Source organism: Cebidichthys violaceus, unplaced genomic scaffold, assembly GCF_023349555.1.
Source record: "Cebidichthys violaceus isolate CVI_PGR_0920_01 unplaced genomic scaffold, fCebVio1.0.p SCAF_27, whole genome shotgun sequence".
In the NCBI taxonomy this organism is placed as follows: domain Eukaryota; kingdom Metazoa; phylum Chordata; class Actinopteri; order Perciformes; family Stichaeidae; genus Cebidichthys; species Cebidichthys violaceus.
Genome location: NW_027176450.1, coordinates 1,812,509 through 1,831,361, shown reverse-complemented (window position 1 = coordinate 1,831,361; position 18,853 = coordinate 1,812,509). Strand labels below are relative to the sequence as shown.

Sequence of the window (18,853 nt, the reverse complement as noted above, 5' to 3'; positions counted from 1 at the left end):
CAGCTGCTTTAATTTAGTTAGCTAACACAAGCCAACTAACGTTAACCGGACATCTTTTGTGGAGCGTTAGCTTCGTGCTGGCTAGCTTGACAGTAGCTATCTTGTCGATAAGGAAGTTTATCATTACGTTTCTGGACCAAATCCCAACTTCTTAGACTTGGGGGTATGTTCACCATCTCAATTAACTATTTTCTGCCGTTATGGTATTCCTCGTGAAGTGAGGTTACGTGAACCAAGTGCTTCATTAGCCATTTCTGACTAAAGTAGCGTTAGCTAACGTCTTGCTGCAAAGAGAGCTAACAGCTAACCTGGTGTGTGCTGTTGTGTAACATTAGACCAAAGCTAGAGGACTCAGTGCACGTTACACCATATGAGGAATTTAAATAGCGTGTACTCGTAAAAATACAAGTGCAATGTGGTTATCGAGGTATGGTTAATTTGAGTACAACTACGAGTGGGCTCTACATATAGCTAGCGAGCTAACCAGGCTGTCGCGTGTGTAAAGCGACTATAGCTTCGTCCATTGTCCATTCACTCTCACGGCTAGCACTGACATTGTTATCATCACGCTAAACCTGCTCCATGTCCCTGCTTTACGGTATGAGAAAGTTAGACCTATGCATTTTACTATGTTACAGTTTAAAATGTTGATCATATTCATTATTTATTCAGCCATCACATTGAACTAACCAGGCTAACGTTATTTCTGCTCCACACGGTCATTGCCCAGCGGTTGAGCCTGAACGAGTGCTATCACTGCAATAATACTAACGTTACTTACCTTATCTTTTGTCAAGTCATCCTTTTGTGTCTAGCCTTTAATCTCAGTCTCAAATATGAATTGATACAGCAGTGACACACGTGAGTAGATTCATCATTAACGCACCAATGCTCTTTTAACTTTGTTAGCGCAACACCGGCTGACAGACAGCTGGAGAAGCTGAAGCTCAGCAGAGACTACAAAGTAGCTGGAAACCAATTGACTCTGTGGGGAGGATGTCTTCACCAGTATACTACAACCAAGACAGTATTACTCGCTTCAAGAAAAGAAAAGCTCGCTTCTCTTTCAGTGAAGTCCACATACTGTTGGATGAAGTGAGGAAGCATCGGATGGTTGTTGTGGGTATGTGATTTTAAGTGCTGATCCCATCAGAGTGAAGATGATTGCACTTTAGGATTTGTGCCTGGGTACCCAGGAAGTGAGTGATTGCACATTAGCTAGTTAATCAAAAGTTTGGGCATGCACAGGTTTAGTACATTTTAGTCATTTAGACATTAGTAAATCTGTGAATATTATTAAATGTTGAATGTGATCTGATCACTGACAAAAGGCATTTAAAGAGAAGAAGTGCTTAACGACATGTTTTCCCCCCACCTCCCTCCAAAGGCAAATTCAATCGTGGTGTGCAAACAGACGTGAAGAAGCGCACATGGGCAGAGATCACTGCACGTGTCAATGAGATTGGGGAGTGCCAAAGGGAGGTCATCGAGGTCATCAAGAAATGGTCTGATCTGAAGTGTGACACCAAGCGGAAAGTGGCTGCCATGCGGTCAGGGACGGTGCCCAACAGGGGCCTCAACTCTCGTCTCTCCCGAGACCTCAATCAGACTGAGAAAATAGTGCTGCAGATTCTCGAGATGGACCAGGAAGACCAGAGCTCGGCTGACTTTGGCCCGCTGGGAGATGATGACGATGTGCCAGATGAGGAAGAAGAAATGGATGAGGAGGATATGATTGGAATGCAGAGTTCTCCTAATGGTGCGTTGGATGTGGCTATGCCCCAAGCAACTTCCTACAGCACAAGTAAGTGCCAAAAATGTCTTAATCCCAGTCTGAACATCAGTGAAGTTCAAATTTCTACATAACACACATCAAATATTAATAAACAAATCATTGTCCCCCTTCTCTGAGGATTTTGTCCAACTATTAGCTCACATTTTACCCTTTTATGTTTTTGTTTTAAACAATTTTAAATGCTTTGAATGTTGCAGGGGACACTTCACAATCTGCCTTTGATGTGCAATACGAGGTACCTGCAACAGAAGGTGCGTTTTCAAGATTAAGAAGAATTTTCGCAGCATGTTTGAGTAATAAGAGAACACTGATGTGCCTTCTTTTCTTTGACTCAAGATGCTGAAGCCGCATTCGGAGACTCGGATGATGACCAAAGGGATGATGCGCCTCCTTCCACCCAGACTGCAAAACCAACAGAAGATCACCAAGGAAATAACGGCATCCAGAAACAAGGACAGCCACAGACGTCCTCCGCGCCGTCGACAGCCGCGCTTCCAACGCCGGGTCAGCCCTCGCAGAGCACTAGGGACAGTATTCTACACAGTGCATCTCTGAGCCTTCAAGAACAGCACGCCACCAACATCCTGTTGGAGACGGTTTCGCGGTCCCTGGAGCTTCTGTCCGAGTCGGTGCAGCAGCTGGCGGAGACCCAGCAGGAGTTTGTGCGCGATTCGCTGCAGCTCCAGCGGGAGACGGTGCAGGTTCTCAGAGACTTCACGGGCGGAGCCATCGCACTCATGCACGACAAACTGAATGGGCGGCCGGCGTTATAGCGACAAAGTGTCAGATGGAGATGCCCAGTTGTACCACTGACTGTATACATGGCCTTCAGGTCCATGAACCTTTAAGTTCCGTTGGACTCCACTGCTGGTTACTGTACTTTTTGATTGGACCCAATAGAAACATTTCTGTTCTATTTTAAAACTGTATTCATAGAAACGTTGCATCGATGGATTTACTGTCTGTGAGGTTACAGGAAAATGGATTGAGGAAGTAACCGATGTTGGCCATGAGGAAAGCACATGTGGAGGTTTTGTTGTTTTTTGCTACTGAAAGTGAGTCTCCTACCACTTATGCTGTAAAGCTTTCTTTTTTTTTTTTTAAATTAAGCATACACCACATTTATAGCCTTTCCATTCTTTTAACATTGACATGCAAAGAATGAATCTTTGATTTTGAAAAGTCTGGTCAAATCCCTTGGTATGTCCTGGTATAAGTTGTAGTTGCATCAGTGTCTGGAGATTATCACATGTACTGTAATGGTGAGTGGATTTCTGCACCTGGCCATTATATGGTCTATTTGTCTGAAAGCTAAACTAGGTAATATGATATTTTTGAAAATACCTGTAACTGAATAAGTTGTGATTGTCTGTTTTTTTTTTTTTTTTTTTTTTTACATTGCAAACATGAACACTTGAATATGAACGTTTCAATCATTTCTTTTAAATATGAAATAAACCCCTCATGTATTTAAACAGAACAGATGTCACTTTACTAGCTGTGATTCTGCAAAGTGTTCTAGTGGACACTCAGAAATTCATTGATCAGAATTTGTAACTTTACCATCTAAGGACAATATGAACTGCTTCATACTTGGATTATGCAATTGTCTGTTAGAAACCCAAAAGCAGCAGTAATGATTTAAGTTGTCAATTATTCCCATGAAAAGACCAAATCCAACAATGAATTGTTCCTAACGAGTATTACCTATGTATCCAGACATTGATGCGCAATTTCCTCCTGTTTGACTAACCTACAGTGCCCAGCTGATTTAGGAAATTACTAACCTTTTTTTAAAATGAAAATATGTGTGTAATCCATTTTAAAAGATGTACATCTGAAGTAGGAGGAATATTTACAATATGAACAGAATAACATAGACCATAGATTGTAGACTTGTACTTTGAGCAGTTTTTTAGGAAGTGTAAAGTATGAATCTTTGGTTGTCCTTTACTGAAAAACATCTTGACACTGATGTCTGATGGAGACAAAGGTCCAACAGCCACAGACGTCCAGCCAGTTTTGCAGCTTCGTAGAAATTGCAGTAGGGGGCTCTGCAGCACAGTCTGTGTTGAGAGGCCAGATTGTGCTGAGGAGACACAAGATTAAGCCAAGTCCAGAGTTTGCTCTTCTCAATTATGGACAATGTACTAGGCTATATACAATTGAAATAGTTTTTCAAGGGCGGCGAGAAATTCTGTGAGTCGGTGGCATGAATCCTGCATTTATCAAGCTTGAACTCAGATCACGCCTTTGCCAGACATATTACATGACCAACTGGGAAAGACAGTCAGTGGCACTTCTTAAAATGATCTACCCAAAAACATCTGAGCTGGTTGTAGCTGTCCAATTAGAGACAGGAATGTGATTTTTAAAAGTATTAAAATTGATAATGACAGGAAGCAGTTTTGGCATAGTTTGTATCATTATCGTCCTTGGCACAACTGACAGCTTTACAGCTCAAACTACTTAAATCACAATCTATGGGTCATGTGGTAACAAGGACGTATTGTGACTTGTAGTGTAAAATATTCCCTTTCCATCCAACATATTCCAAGCGCTTCTCTTACTGGATATTATTCAATGGATGCATTCTTGAGGAGGATTTGCAACAAGGTGCATCACTAAAGCTGCAGCCAATAGTGATTTCTATTTCTATTGTTGGGCCTGGCCAAGTGTTTCCTGTTGACTCTCAACAATTCAAGTAAGGAGCATTATTTCTTTTGGATTTATTGCACTCCCTGTTGAGTCTTTAGCATGCTGATTGGATTTCAATCCAATTGTTGTAGTCCAGATTGAAGTGCTCCATTCGTATAGTAGCATTGCTTTAGACGCATGCAGAGTCAGAACCAGAACCATTATTACCGTCACAGATGGGGAGTTTCTTTCTAGCTCCATTTATGTTGGTAGCTTTATTGCCTAACACTCCCTGGGCAATTGGGTAATCTCTAAAGCAAAGTCACAATATTTAATTGGCGTAGAAAGATATTGTCAAATTCAATTCTAAATGAAATGCATTTTTTAGACATCTAACAGGGGGACGTCTTTCAAATTCACGGTTTTAAAGTGATGCTCTGCTGCAAATGTGCATCATAAAATGTAAGACTTTGACACAGATTGATTGATGTGGATTTTCAGATTACTAGAAGATGTTGCAGTTGACCACAAAAATGATAAAAACTAAAAACAAACAAATTGAAATCATTACTTTGCCGTGGCTCTGCTTAATACTCTCCTTACATGCTTATAATTTACAAATGTATGTGAATAAAACAAGACTTTTCTTTCCATTGACAAATGAAGTTTGAAGTTAACATTTGAACGTTTCCACCTTTTACCATAAAGATGCATCTGTAAGGATGTTATAGGATTAGATTTTAGGATGGGGGGTTGCCTGATTTGTAGAGTTCCATTCTTAATTACTCATGAAAAACACTGACACAAGCACACACATACGCTCGCACACACGCATAAAGAGGAAGAGTTAATTCACATTGCATTGTTCCCCTGCTGCAGCCCCTTCTGCTCTCAGTTGGCTAAACAGCTGCCGGGGGCCGGTCCTGCGTGCCGCAGCAGGGAGGGAGGAGGGCGGAATGCAGCAGTCCGCTGGGGGCTTCTCTCAGCTGGAAGGCAGGGGGTAGCATTAGTGTCTGGCTGGGGGGGGGGGTGTGTCCTATAGGCAGCTGTATTCACATTGTGCTCTGGTCATTTACCTTCAGTTCTTTACGGAGCCCTTAAACCTGAGACTCAAGCCTCTCTGAAAGGGCATTATTCACTTTGGGTACAATAAAACTGTATTCTGCCCCGTCTCCTTTCTTTAGAATAAAATACGCTCTATTTTACTTGGAAAGTGAATATTTACACTAAACCTGTGCCTGATTAAATTCAAATATTGAATTCCTGCATCGACTGCATTTCTCTGTACTATTATTCAACAGGCGTTGCATTCATGTGGTTGAATCTCATGCTGCATCAGCAGAAACAAATGTTAGGGATGAAAAATAGGTATATACTATACTATATAAGTTAATTTAAACTATAGTGGTATATAATATATACAGTTAATTTAAACTATAGTGGTATATAATATATACAGTTAATTTAAACTATAGTGGTATATAATATATACAGTTCATTTAAACTATAGTGGTATATAATATATACAGTTCATTTAAACTATAGTGGTATATAATATATACAGTTCATTTAAACTATAGTGGTAGTACATATAAACAAATTGCATATAAGAGAGGAGTTTGACTGGACAAAATGTTGTCAGTAGAGCCATTATATGTTGCTCTATTCTTCATCTTCTTCCAAGCATTATCTTGTAGACATTTACTCATGTTTCAACAGAGTTGGTGGACATCTGGCCAAAAGAGGCATGGACTTAGAGAGGCACAATGTAAAGGGAAAAATAAAATCTATCCATCGATCTGTCCCTCTGCGAGTCTATATGTAGGTTTCCTCCCCCTTTCTATTGCCCCAGTTGACCCTATTGCCCTTTTCCTTTTCTTCAGTCCCCCCCCCCCCCACCTGTTCTCATTCCCTTGTTCCTCCCAGCTCCCTCTTTCATCTGCCATCTGCCACCGGAGGACCGAGTCTGGGCCTGGGGAGGAAAGGTAGGAAGGTTTGGAGGAAAGGCAGCTCCGTCGCTCAGCCTGGACAGGATTAAATAATTGTTGTGCCTCCTTTTGTGCCCCGACAAAAGGGTAATTATACATCTGCTGCTAAGCCAAACAGTTGGGTTTTATTTACCTCATCGTATCTGTTGACGTGGGGGGGATTTTTGACGTGATCAGTGACTCACAGAGACAGATTTGATGAGGCAATAATCTGATTGTAAATTAGAAAACTGTCATATAAATATATATATATATATATATATATATATATATATATATATATATTTGTCAATGTACCTTTTTGTAACGCCCATGTCTATAATGCATTATAAACATATTTATAAACTGAAATAATCCGTTTATAGCACTGCAACACATTGTTATAAGCACTAAGACAAATAATAATGCTTTATAACAATAATGATAACACATAACGCATTTTAAAATGACATTTACATGTTACATGTAATACATCATTTACGGTCACTCAGTGTATTATAATTCCTATAGTTCTAATACATTATAATCTTTTTATAATGTACCATAATCCCTATTATGATAGGGAAACAATAATACATTGTAATAAAGTTCTGCAGGAATGAACCTAGACAGTCAGCATTTTTATTGAATGTGTTTTGGGGTAGATGTCTTATTTAAGGTCTGTGGTTAACACAAGCTGAAGAGATTTTAAAGTTTTGTCCTACGATATAAAACACACACTGTAAAAAAAGTCAGTGAATTTTACAGTGAAAAACTGTTAAATCACAACAGTAAGAGGCCGTAAATTGTAAATAGGTTATATTCAGTTTATCTGACAGTGAAACACCGTAAATATATATATCAGCCGAAACAATAATTTGTGCATGTATTTCTTGCAAAAAAAACATACCGTGATGTACTATACAATTTCACTTTATTTTTTACGGTAAAGTTCTGGCAAACACAGCTGCCAGTATTTTACCGTATATTACACAGATTTTTTTTTTACAGTGCATCAGTAAATACCCCTCTTTTTCGTGTTTTAAAAAAAAGGAGGAGAACCAGTGTGATGTTATCTTTCTGGTTTAACTACACAAAAACCATCATGCCTGCATGGCTTTAATCAATAGTTACTCGAAGTGGTCATTGTTTGCTTTAAGTAAAGAAACAAATAATTAAATCTATGCAAGACAACACACAAAACAACTTTTCTCCTTTAGCAAACAATGACCACAATGAGGAACTTATTATCACATTATAATGAATTATAACAGTGATTATAATACATTATTAAAAAGATAATTTTGATTATTTACTAGTCGGGGCGACTGTGGCTCAGTGGTAGAGCAGGGTCGTCCTTCAATCAGATGATTGGGGGTTCGCTAATAAGGGGCTCCGCTAGTCCATGTCGATGTCAAAAAACGTACACCCAAATTGATCCCGCAGGCGGTTCCTGCGGAGTATGGTGTGATGTTAGATAGTCCTGATGGGCAGGTGGCACCTTACATGGTAGCCCCTGCCATCAGTGTATGAATGGATGGGAATGGGTGAATGATGACATGTAGCGTTAAAGAGTTTTGAATGGTTGGAAAACTAGAAAAGCGCTATATAAGCACTGAACTCAGGTTAGCTGATAATGCCGTCCCGACCGACGCCCTCCGGTTTCCCCTCAGGTAAACACTGTCAGCTTTGTCAGCACTGTTGCCGTAGATTGCACTGTTAGAACCGTTAGCTGCGTGCCACCAGCTAAGCTGTCGCCATGTTGAGAGCTGGTGAGAAGCAAAAGAAATGCTCCCAATCTCGTGTATAGCACCTTTAAGGGCTCAGAAGGAGGTAGGACCATCAAGCCCAAAAATTTGACAATGAGACAATTCACAGTAGCACATTAGCAGTTTACCCTAGGGGATGATGAACGTGGTCGCAAGAGTGTAGAGCTTGCAAGCTGTTCACGAATAATTGGCAAGAAAACAGGAATGAGACACCTGAGCCCAACTCTTTGTCTCCAATACCCAACATACTGACATTTTAGATCTCATTATGGATAATGTTAGAGAGCCACTACCCTGCAGCAAAGGAGAGAGGAAGAGGCACTGATTTGAAGTTTATGGAATAGTGATAATGATGGAGTAGAAGTTGATGGATTATTAGTGATTAATGGCAAATTATGGTATGGATGCAATGGATCTAAATAATGGTAAAATAACATCAACATTAATGATTATGAAGGAAATGTCATGTTTAATGTTGCTACTTCAAAAAAAACTGTACAGGTTTTGATAAAACGCAATTTCTGAAACTATTGCCCTCTTTACCGAAGCTCTGCACAAAAAACTATTGATGTACACACAAAATATTGTACGTGTTTGCAAAAGCAAACACATACTTTTTTATTCAAAACTATATCAACTCTTCTTAAAAAAAATAGTTTGCATCACAAACACCAAATAAACATCTCTCTCCACATGCCACCACTTACTGATGCTCTGTTAACAGTTATATTTTTGATTTGTAGCATGACGTAAACATAGACTATGAACACAAATGTTTTTTTTCTCAATACTTGTATACTAGTATCCGAAACAATGACTTGATCTGAAGATGAAATGAACATATTACTGTATTATACTGTAAGCCAAATACAGTATAACTGTAATTACAGTCCTCTAACACTCTTTAAGTGTTGTTCACACCAAAGAGAAAACATGAATCCTATTTATAGCTCTGATTCCTGATCTAATTGGTTACAGGTGTTTTCATAGGTGCATTCTGGGTAAAAGTGATGATAATTGAAAGTGGTATTTCAATGGCAGAATGTCAAGCTTAGTTCAAAACAGACAGTGTTCTTATGGTGCCTGGTTTGTTTTGTATAATGTATTTTAACTATCTAAATGTATTTCTAAATTTTAAAGTCTCTCTGTAAAGTACTTTGGTCAACATTTGTGTTATTTTTCTAAATGCTCCCTGTGAATAAATCCACTTGGCTTGACTAATCTTAAGAACTCTAATCAAGAGACTTAAAGAGGAAGTAAAGGTGTTGTACGTGTATGAGGGCTAAAGGGACAGTAGACTGACTAAGTATCCACAGATGGCCCAATGGAACAACAACGGCCAAAAATGTTTCCCAACACGAAGGAAGTGTCAAGAGATACTGTACAATATTTCTGTCCTTGTCACGGCCAGCCAGTGATTTGCCTAATAATGCACCTCCAGAAGCCTCACGCCCCTCTGACTCAACCATAAATTAGCACAATGGGGGATGTGGCATGTTTAGGTACCCCACTTCAGCATCCAGCATCTTAATGAGATCAAACAATCAGCCAAATGACATGCACACATTTTAGACTGTGTACACGCACATCTATTGTCCCACAGTCAGACAGCAGGCTGGGGCTGCAGAAGTGTCCACAACAGGTCGACTTCTCCCCCGAGAGCCTGTTGGGGTCAGATTTGCAGCAGCTCCCCCCTCTCTTTCTCTCCTCAAGTGTCCTCTGGGAGAAGGATCTCCAAGCTGCTGTGGGCTGTAGATGAGGCAGATGCCGGCCACTCAAACTAGTGGGAGGTCGGCCTGGGAGGGGGGTATGACATGACTCCTCTTTGGTTCCCATGCCCTGTGGCACACTCGTGTCACACCCCTGCAAGTAATACAGATGACAACAGAGCGGAGAGCGGGCGCACTGTCCATCTGCTTTCCTGACACAAAGACACTCACGTCCTCCTCTGTCGCTGTAGATGGACATACGTTTCAAATGAGCGTTTCTGTCCCTCTCAAAGAAATACAAACTGATGTTTGGGTTGTGGGATGTAAGAGATGATGGATAGGAAGCTGTGCTACACACACACACACACACACACACACACACACACACACACACACACACACACACCCACCAGGGTTCAGAGACACAAGTGTCAAAAAGGTGTTAGCCATATATGAAGTCAGAATTTTTGAATTATGACATTTGGAAACAGGTGATCAGCGGTAGGGGTATGTGTTTTTTTCCTTTCTGCTACATAATGTAATTTATTTTTCATGTAGAGCAGGAGAGGGGCTTTTCTCTTTTTACATCCCAGATTTCCTTCCATTCTTCTCTTGGAAGAATTGTTTTAAAGAAATTAGATTGTATCTGGAATCCAGGGTAAATACCTCAATCCCTGAGACCAAGAGCAGCCACAGAGGTGGTGCCATATGTGCTATGTTCACTTATTCACTGGCTGTAATAACCATCTATTTACCAGTTTTCCTCTCAGATCGCAGTGTGTGCTAAATTTTGAGGTAGAGCTTCTTTTTAGGCTACAACTTTTGTCTCATCTTTGTGACAACGATTAGGCCTACAATTTCAAGTATAAAGCACACTGATACATTTAACTGACTCAGTCAGCAGAGCACATTTTTAAAAGTTGGAGTTGGAAATACACTGTTAATTGTAAAAAAAATAATTATAGTCATTCTTATAATTTTTTGGATGACCTACAGAAATTGCAGTAAAATCTAAATTGTCCAAATGTTGTAAGGGACACCATAGAATTCCTTGGAGATCCTTGGTCCCTTATTAGAATCACTGTTCTGGACTCAAGAGTTTGACCAAAAAGTTTTGTGAGCTGCTCCTCCAGCCTTTTTTTACTCCTCTGCTTACTTTACAATCAACTGTTTGTTCCTTTCCTCCTTCGTTTGTCCTAGTTGTCCTGCAGGGAAGCGTGCCAGGATATACAGGGCGCCTCCTCAGGCACGCGTCCTCTTTGCTCGTTATAATATCAATAGGACCCCCCCCCCCCCAAAAAAAAGAAAACACCACCCACCTACTATCACCATACACAGACACGTAACGTCACAGTGTGGGATTAATAAACAGTGCAGACATTTTACGCGGATGCCATGTTGAAATCTTTGACTTTTGTCAAGTTAGTTTTGTCCACTGTCTGAACTCGCTTTTTTATATCAATAAAGTGATTGTGTATGTGAAGATGGATCACATCTGAACATCACTGTTGGGATGTGGTGGTTAAACTCACCTGCATGCGACGACCAAAATAACCAAACACAAATCTATATTTACTTGTTTTAAAAGCCTTTAACATCCATCGTGTTGCTGCTTATAGTTCAATTAAATGAGTTACTGTATGCAGGGTTCTATGATTGCAGGAGGTTGGCTCCTACCCGTTCTTTGTGTGCATAACACAAAGTTTAGGTGTGTTTAGCCTCTAACCACGTCCTTGCCAGCGACAGGTGCTGAAACCGATAGAGTCCTTCCTAAAATCAATACGGGGTTAGTGCGCGCGCGCGCCACTGTGTGTGTGTGTGTGTGTGTGTGTGTGTGTGGGGGGGGGGGGGGGGGGGGGGGGGACGCTTTGGGAAGACAATAGCCGGGTTCTGAGCCCCCACACGGTCGACCATGTGCCGTTGATTACCATACAGCTGTTCGCATGAGCTCCAGACAAAAGCAACATTATAGTCCAAACTCTGCAGGACCCCTCCCCCTCACTTACACGCACACACACACACACACACACACACACACACGCGTGAGCATCCCTTTCTTTCCTCCTCCCCTCACCCTCCTCCAGACGCAGGAGCGCGACAGAAGAGGCCTTTAGACACACACAATAACTTCTTATCCGGGGCCCTGCCCACTCTTTGTCAACCCCACACGCGCCAGAGCAATTATAATGTTGGATGTAAAGAAAGAAAAAGCTATACGCCATTCTTCACCGCTTCCTTCTGATCTTTGTTTAGTGTGAAGCTCCAAAAAGAAAAGAAAAAAAACACCTTTTCAAACAATGATCTATAAATTGGTGTTAAAGTTAACTGCTGATGTTTGATGAAATGTAGGCGAATGTTAGAAGTCCCCCAAATCTGAATGAAAGTATATTCTCTTGGATGACGTGTTTTTCATATTGGGTCTATAGTCGTCAGTTTTCCAGTCATTCACTTATGAAACAAATATATTAAATGTTCTTCATCACTAAAAGTTGTGTAGTTTGCGGTTATTCAGGCCTTTTAGTTGACCCAATGTATCAATGGCATCTCACTTCAATCCGCCACGCCACATTAACTCACTCTCCTCATGCGGTTAGGATTCATGCAGTAATGCTACACATATCTTCCCCGCGCCAGCTTCTTATGCATATTCCTTGAAGGACCCCGTCCAGGTGTTATGTGGGTTGACTAAATCCCCAGCCGATCCCCCCACCCCCCGTGACCCTCGAGGTCTGCTCCGGCTCCACCTCTTTGCCCGTGACGCGCAGCACCAGAAGGTATAAAAACCAGTCTGCGCCGTTTACGCACCAGAACCAAAATCAAAACAAAAGGAGTGCGGAAAAAACAGGACGGACGCAGGAGAAGAAGACTATCATCAGGAGACACGGATTTAAGAGAGACCGACGGGATCGCAGATTTCAAAGTGATGACAGCTTTTTGAGTTTTGCTTCGACATCTTTTGAGGAATATTATTGCACAAGACGAATGTGGACATCTACTTAGAAGTGAAAAGCAAAACTCTGAGAGGAAATGGCACATCTACACCTGAGATGCCTCCTGGCGCTGGCTTTAGTGCAAATGGTAAGTTGGCTTCTGTTTGTGGTTAAAAAAAAATACGCATTCAAAATGTCTTTTACGCGCTGTGTGTCTGATATGTGTTTTTTTCCTGCCAATGCAGGTTTTGTCCTCCGGTGTGTTTGAGCTTAAAATCAACTCGTTCCACACGGCGCAGCGCATCTGCAGGAGACACCGGGACTGTCACATATTTTTCAGGATTTGCCTAAAACACCCAGAGGACGTGATCTCCGCGGAGCCGCCATGCACCTTCGGCACTGGACACACCAACGTCATTAGAGCCGATCACACCTCCATCTCCAGCAGCGCTCCCATCAGGGTGCCCTTCCACTTCAAGTGGCCGGTAAATAGAAAATCACTGTTGTTGAGGGTTGAATACAAAGTTGATCTACCAATTGCATATGTGCAATATGAGATATGCATCACTGTCATTGCACTAAACGCGTTTTTTCCCTCTGTTCTAGGGAACATTTTCGTTGATCATTGAAGCATGGAACGCTGAATCTCCTACTGAATACACAGGTAAGGGTTACTAATTCACTGAAACTTTAAACCGAGTTACATCACACGCGCTGTTGTGCAGTCTTTCCAGCCGACGCGCGCAGCATCCTCGCAGCATTTTGCTTTAAAGATGTCCCTTCCCTCTCCACAGACAACCAAAACAATCTCGTGAGCCGCCTGGCGACCAGGAGGAGACTGGCCATCGGCGAGGACTGGTCCCAGGACGTGCACTTCGGCGAGCAGAGCGAGCTGCGCTACTCCTACCACGTCTTCTGCGACGAGTACTACTTCGGGGACGGCTGCGCCGAGTACTGCCGGCCGAGGGACGACACGCTGGGCCACTACACCTGCGACGAGGAGGGCAACCGCATCTGCCTGGAGGGGTGGAAGGGGAACTACTGCTCTGAGCGTAAGTGTATGCTAATAAGTACACAAGAGCCCTCAAGCAAGGCACTTAAACAATGTGGGAGAAAAAATTCAACCACACATTCCCTAAAATACATTCATTGTTATTTTGTAGTCTTCTATGATATCACAAAAATCACATTTCTTTAGCGAATAAGTCAATTATAATTGTGACGAAAGCCTATTTAGATCAACTTTGTTTATTTAGCACCTTTCAAAACAAAGTTACAAACTATTTTACACAATTTAAAACAAAATGTAAACACAGCTCTGCAGTTAAATAATAAGGCAAATAAAAGTACAAATTGGGGTAAAATGTCAGGATAAAAGCAGTAGAATAAACTCATTCAATAAACAGCATTCTTCTGAAAATGGTTTACTCAATTGGAGGAAGGCTTCGCACGAGTTTCCAATCCGTAACTCTCCAAACACAAAACAAACAAAATACCATATTAACATCTGAGCAAGTAAAGAAATTGAGAGGATTGAGAGTGGAGACAACCAAACCGTTTGTACACAAACACAGAGGGACTAAATATTTGCAAGGAAAGACCACCCAAACCTTTACTCCTCCTTAGACTTGAAAAATTAGACTCAAGTTTTGTCAAGGTGGGGATGAAAAGTGTTTTCATCGTTCTCTTCAGGTTGATTCTTGATCTCTTACAAAGACAGGAATCTTTTCAGTGTTTCCTTCATCTGACTGATGTCCCGCAGTGTTGTGTGTTACTTTTTTGCAAGACGGTCTGTCGTGTTCCATCTGCCTTTTGTTCACTGTTACAATGAGAGAAAGAGCCATTACGGGCCCCCATTACGCACACATTTTTCAAGGTGATCAGGTTGTGTGTGTGTGTGTGTGTGTGTGTGTGTGTGTGTGTGTGTGTGTGTGTGTGTGTGTGTGTGTGTGTGTGTGTGTGTGTAATCGGGAGATAAAAGAAAGCGTTTTTCTCCGTCAGTGTGCCTACCAGCTGCTTGGCTTAATACTTAACAAACAGTGAAGTCTGGAGCAGGGCTGGGGCCAGACAGGGGGCCCTATGTGTGTGTGTGTGTGTGTGTGTGTGTGTGTGTGTGTGTGTGTGTGTGTGTGTGTGTGTGTGTGATGTATGAGAAGGCGTGCCCATTGTAATCACACACCCTCCCTTTCTCCTCTCCAGCCATCTGCTCGGCGGACTGTAGCGAGAAGCATGGCTACTGCGAGGCCCCGGGGGGCTGTACGTGCCGCATGGGCTGGCAGGGCCCCTCCTGCATGGAGTGCGTCCGCTACCCGGGCTGCCTCCACGGGACGTGCAGCCAGCCGTGGCAGTGCAACTGTCAGGAGGGCTGGGGGGGGCTCTTCTGCGACCAGGACCTTAACTACTGCACCAACCACAAGCCCTGCGCCAACGGAGCCACCTGCACCAACACGGGCCAGGGCAGCTACACCTGCACCTGCCGGCCCGGCTATGGAGGCACCAACTGCGAGCTGGAAACCAACGAGTGCGACAGCAACCCCTGCAAGAACGGAGGCAGCTGCAACGTGAGTGTATGATGGGATTAAGTCTGTTCGGTTTAAAGGTACACTCATACTAATGTTGCATTAAAGAAACGCAGATAAGATGAGATAAAAGGTGTGGATAACATGCTGGGAAGTTCAAGTGTCACAGCAGCAGAAGTATAAGAACAGTAACTTTATGCTACTGTTACATTATGAACATCTACTATATACAAACAAAGAACAAAATGAAAATAAAAGTGTTTAATACTAAACACACCAACATAAATAGTATATTTTAAATGTATTGAGATAGGTGAGGTGAGGAGACAAGGCATTTGCAATAGCAGAATAATATTGCACTTGAGGGAATGGAATCTGGTGGTGTCTGCAGACAGCAGAGTCAGCATCTCAAATACAGCTGTTGCACTAGTAGCAGGGGAACCAAAGTCTGTCTTCTAATGCGAGCACAGTGGTGCAAAAGCTTACATTTTGGCAATGACTTATAACGCATTAGTTGTTGCTGCTGAAGCTAGATACGTTTCCCCTGATCTCATCTTGAATGCATACTGAAAATAAACAGCTACCCTTCAAAACAAATGGAACACCCCCAGCACCAGACTTTCCCCCTTAACGTGAATGTTTTTCCCCTCCCTCCGTCCACAGGACCTGGAGAACGACTACTCGTGCACCTGCCCGCAGGGCTTCTACGGCAAGAACTGCGAGATCATCGCCATGACGTGCGCCGACGGGCCCTGCTTCAACGGCGGCACCTGCGTGGAGACGACGACCGGCGGATACACCTGCCGCTGCCCCCCCAGCTACACCGGCTCCAATTGCGAGAAGAAGCTGGACCGCTGCAGCAACAGGCCCTGTCTGAATGGTGAGTGGCGACACCTTGTGGCTGAAGTGTAAACTGTCGCTGTCAACACTTGCATCGATACTGCACAAGTGCATGCAGAGAGCGTAAAATGTAACACTTCTCTTTCCGTCTGCTGCAGGTGGTGAGTGTCTGGACCTTGGCCAGAGTGTCCTGTGCCGCTGTCAGGCAGGCTTCACTGGTGCCAACTGCCAGGTGAACGTCGACGACTGCGCCTCGACCCCATGCGAGAACGCCGGCACCTGCCAGGACGGTGTGAACGACTACACCTGCTCATGCACCCTGGGGTACACGGGCAAGAACTGCAGCTTGCGCTCCGACGCCTGTGGGGCCCGCCCGTGCCAGAACGGTGGCACCTGCTTTACCCACTTTACTGGGCCCGTGTGCCAGTGCCCCAAGGGCTTCATGGGTCCGAGTTGTGAGTTCACGCTGCAGCCCAGTTTCAAGCCGGCTTTGCGCCAGACCTCCCAGCCCTCTTCCGCCACCCTCACCGTCTCCTGCGTCCTGGCCGTCCTGGTGCTGGTCCTGGCGGCGGGGATCGTCCTCCTGAGGAGGAGGAGGAGGAGGAGGGGACTGCAGGGGAGGAAGCAGCTGAGCGACAGCGCGGTGTACAACGACTTGGAGACGGTCAACAACCAGGGAGGGAGCGAACGAGAGGCCTTCCTCGGCCCCAACGGCCTGTTCAAGATCAGCAATGGCACGGCTCGCCTCAGCCTTTCCCTCTGCCCGGACGGAAGATCCGGCTACAGGCAGAACACTGTGGAGAGCAGCCTGGTCAGAGGCGAGCGCCAGGACTTTATGTGGAGGGACGAGGCCGGCCTGGGCTCCGGTGCAGGGCTGAGATGAAACCCCAGAGAGAAAAAATGCACGTTCACACTTGCTCCTCGCTCTTCACGTCCAGTGAAGAAAAGGAACAAATCCATAAGATGAAAACCACTCTGCTCATGCAGAAGATAATGTACCATTAAAAATGTAAGCGTAAGAAGCTAAATATTGACAAATTAACTATTCTGATGAAGTCGATTTACAAAGATTATTGAAAATGTATATGGGGCAAAGCTCTTCCACGTTCAAGACCCAAAGAAACAAATAATATGATCCACTCTTCATAGGACCTACAACTCAAACCAAATACAGGAAGCCACCACACTCTTTGGAAAACCTGCCCAAAAAAAAAAAATGTTTTATTGGGTTATTGTTTTTAATATGTTTGCTTGTTTCTCATTTGTTTTTTAAAACACTCAATTTTTGTTTTGCTTTTCAATCTTCCTTTGGACATTTTTTCCTTATTGTGCGTACCATCATTTTTTATTATTTATATTATTTATTTATTTGAAAAAAAAAAAATTGTTTAAGGCTTCACTTTGATTGTCGCAGATGTAGAAATATATATTTATATGATGCCGAATGAAGACCGACGCTTGATGTTGTACCTGGAGGTTTTATGGGGCTGTGAGGGCCGTGTGAAATATCCCAAAGATATTTAGAGCAGGGGGTGTAAGAAAAAAAAGTGCTTTATCACGCAAAGTCCGCCATTACTGTAATTTATATTTATATAGCTTATATACTACTGATCACATTGCTCCTTCATGTGCCATTTTGTGTTCATACCAAAGTTTGTGTTATGTTTATGTGTCATGTTTTCATTCACATTATTTAATTTCATCATGTTGTGGTTGTGATGTGGAATAAAAGATTTGCTTTGATGCGACTCTGGATTGAAGTCTCTGTTGTGATTGTTTTCTCAATTAATTGGCTGCTTTTTTAGTTTAGAAAAAGGTACGTTGCCTGTTTTATCCAAAACCCAATGATGCTCAATTTACAATTCATTGAAACAGAGAATAGCAGCAAATCCTCACATTTGTCATTTTTGACAATTGTATCACTATAGTTGACTCAGACTTTGACAAACATCATTTTGATGGGATATTACATGATGTACGGTAATAATTATGTGTTTCTGCTGTGCTATCTGAGCATGCAGATGTGCATGTACAGTAGACCACTTTGTCAGGCTGCTGGCTTTGGCTCCATTTATTATGTGTTTAATTCAATGCATCAAAATCAATGTTCATGCTAATCACTGACATGTCCCAGACTGTGAAAAAATAAAATCCCTCTTTAGCATTTAGTATACAGAAAATAATTTTGTGATCAGGACTGATTAAAAGAACTTTTTTTGTCCTCTACGGACAGTAGAGCAACTTCTTCAAAAGGATGTACAAGGGCTAAATTATAAGATCTCTGTCAAAGTTAAGAGGAATCTACTCAAAGAGGATAATCGGGATCGATAATGGACATTTTGAGTCTCACACGTAACCAAGACCAAGACCAAGGAACCAGTGGCGGACTCAGGCTGTCTGAGGGTTCAGGGACGAATGCGCTGGGGGCACCAGAGAGCAGTTTTTCTAACATGTAGGGCAACCTAATTGGCACTGCAGCATATTTTCCCCACTTAAAAGGCACTATATCTTGTTTTCTCCACTATTAATCTAGACAAGGGACACTTTCTACCATTGAGGGCATCCAAGGGGGCAGTTTCACTGGGTTTCATACGAACTCCCTTGAGTCCAGTGGTAGGATCATTTGACGTCATGAATAAATTCAAACATCTATTATGAAACTTTCTGAAATGGACAGATGGTATAGA

At 42.7% G+C, this 18,853-nt stretch overlaps 2 protein-coding genes across 3 annotated transcripts; both read left to right on the top strand.

The window, feature by feature from the left end:
• Positions 1–69: 69 nt before the first annotated feature.
• On the top strand, positions 70–5,003 carry zgc:153990 (uncharacterized protein LOC768125 homolog). 2 transcript variants are annotated; one of them, XM_068721402.1, is made up of 5 exons: positions 70–163; positions 910–1,123; positions 1,388–1,804; positions 1,993–2,046; positions 2,132–5,002. In XM_068721402.1, exons 2-5 carry the CDS (start codon positions 997–999, stop codon positions 2,566–2,568), a joined length of 1,035 nt encoding a protein of 344 aa, XP_068577503.1. In that variant the 5' UTR covers positions 70–163; positions 910–996; the 3' UTR covers positions 2,569–5,002. The 2 variants fall into 2 exon arrangements, with proteins under 2 accessions (XP_068577503.1, XP_068577504.1); XM_068721403.1 differs by lacking the exon at positions 70–163 and having other exon boundaries at positions 941–1,123; positions 2,132–5,003.
• A 7,715-nt stretch (positions 5,004–12,718) lies between these two features.
• dlb (deltaB) lies at positions 12,719–17,836 on the top strand. Its single transcript, XM_068721292.1, has 7 exons — positions 12,719–12,955; positions 13,053–13,292; positions 13,414–13,471; positions 13,602–13,859; positions 15,007–15,368; positions 15,990–16,206; positions 16,325–17,836. Exons 1-7 carry the CDS (start codon positions 12,905–12,907, stop codon positions 17,047–17,049), a joined length of 1,911 nt encoding a protein of 636 aa, XP_068577393.1. The 5' UTR covers positions 12,719–12,904; the 3' UTR covers positions 17,050–17,836.
• The last annotated feature ends 1,017 nt before the right edge of the window (positions 17,837–18,853 follow it).